Source organism: Antrostomus carolinensis, unplaced genomic scaffold, assembly GCF_000700745.2.
Source record: "Antrostomus carolinensis isolate BGI_N321 unplaced genomic scaffold, ASM70074v2 scaffold42502, whole genome shotgun sequence".
Taxonomy (NCBI): domain Eukaryota; kingdom Metazoa; phylum Chordata; class Aves; order Caprimulgiformes; family Caprimulgidae; genus Antrostomus; species Antrostomus carolinensis.
This window is the reverse complement of record NW_010299601.1, coordinates 921-3,249: the sequence shown is the minus strand read 5'-3', so window position 1 is coordinate 3,249 and position 2,329 is coordinate 921. Positions and strand designations below refer to the sequence as shown.

Here is a 2,329-nt window from a genome sequence, read left to right as displayed (position 1 = left end):
CCACAAAGGTGAGATCAGGCAGAGCTGGGGGGTGGCACGGTCAGCCCGCTCCCCACCCTGCCCCGGTCAGAAATAATCTGCTTGTCTGTGTTCTCAGATTCTTTGTGCCTGTATCTTCTTTCCAAATGCCACTTACAAATGGTGTTCTGGATTTGTAGGTCAAAGCTGGTTCTGTGAAACAGGAGTTTGAGAAGCAGGATGAACTGAAGCGATCCGCCATGCGAGCGGTAGCTGCTCTCCTGACCATCCCTGAAGTAGAGAAGAGTCCAGTGATGGCTGAGTTCTCATCTCAGATCAGATCCAACCCTGAAATGGCGTCACTTTTTGAGAGCATTCAGAAAGATTCTGCTTCCCTCTCCACCTCAGAGTCGATGGACATGAGCTAAGATCTGCCCGTTCCTGCCCCCACCTTCCTGCCCTTGCGATGCGTTGACCGAACAGATGCCACAGAGGGGCCCAGAAAACGCCATCGAGCTGGTCTCTGCTGCGACAGCGTCACTGGGTGCCCACAGCAGAAAAGAGCTCGTTCCAGCTGCGCTTGCTGAACCCCAACGAGATGTGTGAGACCCGGGAAATGTGTCCTTGCACGGGGGCGGGGTGGAAGACGAGTATCCTGATTTTCCAGCAAGTTTTTTAAGGGGCGTACAGAGCAATCGAAATTGAATGTAGTTCCATGAAAAATGGAAACTACTTCCTCCAAGTATTTCTTTACTGCAGTACAAAGAAAAATAGTTTAATTTTTAACTACTGCACATGCACTTTCTACCCCAGATTGCCTGAAGAATGTATTTGTATTGTTTCACTAAATAACCCAGCTAAAAACTGGAAGTCAGGTCTGTAATTAGCGATGAGCATTGTACCCACAGGCCCTGTTTCAAAGAGGAGCGTTACCTCAGCAAAGCTGCAGCAGCTGTGCTGGGGTGGCGCATGGCCCAGGCTCCTCGGGCTTTACCCCGGGGCTCCATCCACAGAACAGGCACCAGCAGTTCCCACTTCTGTGGCGTTTGGGCCATACAAACCATCCTGCCTGACTTCTGGTTTTATGGCTTTGACTGCAAAATACCTCAACCAGCCGTCTTCCAAAAGAGATGATCCATGACTTGATTGTGTTACAGGAACAACCTCTGCTCTGAGCTTTTCACTGCATTACACACAGGCTGGTCCTTCCCCCTGGGAGCAGCTGGTGTCTCTGTTGAGTGACCAGCCCCAGAGGCAGCGATCTGCACTCGGCGCTGGTCACTGAACAGCAGCAGGTGCTCGAAGGAAAGCTGCTCTTCAGAACCCGAGTGTCACACAAGTAAGAGGTGAGTCACCAGCCACAGGCGACAGCCCCACATTAACCCCTCTGTCATTTGAAAACTTACGTATAGTGGCTGTTGTGCTCAAATCCTGCTTTGCTAGGGGAAAAAAGCCTTAAGGGACAGAGAGGATGTAAGAGCAACTTAGAGAACAAGGCCACCGTGACCCTCTTCTTGTAGCCATGGAGCTGCCATAAGCTTTTCTCCTTTTTTGACTGAGTGGCTGATGTGAAAAATATTTATAGTGCTGTGTGAAAGAACACCCGTTCTGTTTGAGTGGTATAAAAAATAAACACGTACTTGTGAAGCTGCAGTACTCCTGAATCCACCGGCTGTCACACTGACATGGCAAATCACACCCACGTGCAGGAACAGGCTGCTCTCTGACAGCCAGGCTGGGGCAGTGGATGCACCAGACCCACACCACTGCTGAGCCCCAGCAGCGAGCGGCTGCCCCAGCTGCACAGGCACCGAGCCAGAGTCTGTCCCCTGGGCCATTAAAACACCCACCCGAGCTGGTTTTTACATTTTATTAAATACACGTCGGGTGCAGACGCCAGTTTACTCGTTCTCCTCGCTGCGCAGCCTGGCGTTGGGATTGGTGATCTTGATGGCGAGCTGAGCCGCTCTCTCCACGATGATCTTCCGGTTCTTGGAAGACACGTTGTGAGCGATCTCGGCACAGTAGGACCTGTCAGAACCAGCCGGCTCGTTAGGCGCGGCCCCGGCAGCAGCCAAGGCAAAGCACCCCGAGCGTCACCCCACAGAAAACCAACCCGGTGCTTCCCATCGCCCCACCAGCCCATTCCGGCCTGAGGCGGAGCTCACCTCCAGACCAGCTCCACCCTTCCGCCTGTGTTCTTCTGAACTAAGAGGCACTAAGAGGCAGTTTGTAATGGTGTTAATTACTAATTAACTCTTCCTACTCTGTGCTGAAAGTGCTACACGTAGATCAGGCCCATGTCTGAACGGTTCTGATCGCGGTGTCATCGAAGCCGCGCAGTCCAGCGCTGCTCACTGCAGTAACACCG

The 2,329-nt window shown here is 52.5% G+C and overlaps 2 protein-coding genes across 2 annotated transcripts in view; one reads left to right on the top strand and one right to left on the bottom strand.

Moving 5' to 3' along the window:
• The window catches only part of LOC104520991 (cullin-associated NEDD8-dissociated protein 1), a 15,405-nt gene extending 15,019 nt beyond the window's left edge, over positions 1-386 (top strand). Inside the window, 2 exon segments of the mRNA XM_029083717.1 lie at positions 1-8; positions 159-386. The exon segment at positions 1-8 is cut by the window's left edge and continues 88 nt beyond it. Of these exon segments, the coding sequence (XP_028939550.1) occupies positions 1-8; positions 159-386 (236 nt within the window).
• A 1,425-nt stretch (positions 387-1,811) lies between these two features.
• The window catches only part of RPL32 (ribosomal protein L32), a 1,432-nt gene continuing 914 nt past the window's right edge, over positions 1,812-2,329 (bottom strand). The window contains exon 3 of the mRNA XM_010162847.1: positions 1,812-1,989. Coding sequence (XP_010161149.1) covers positions 1,860-1,989 — 130 coding nt within the window. The 3' untranslated portion in view covers positions 1,812-1,859. The remainder of the gene's footprint in view (positions 1,990-2,329) is intronic.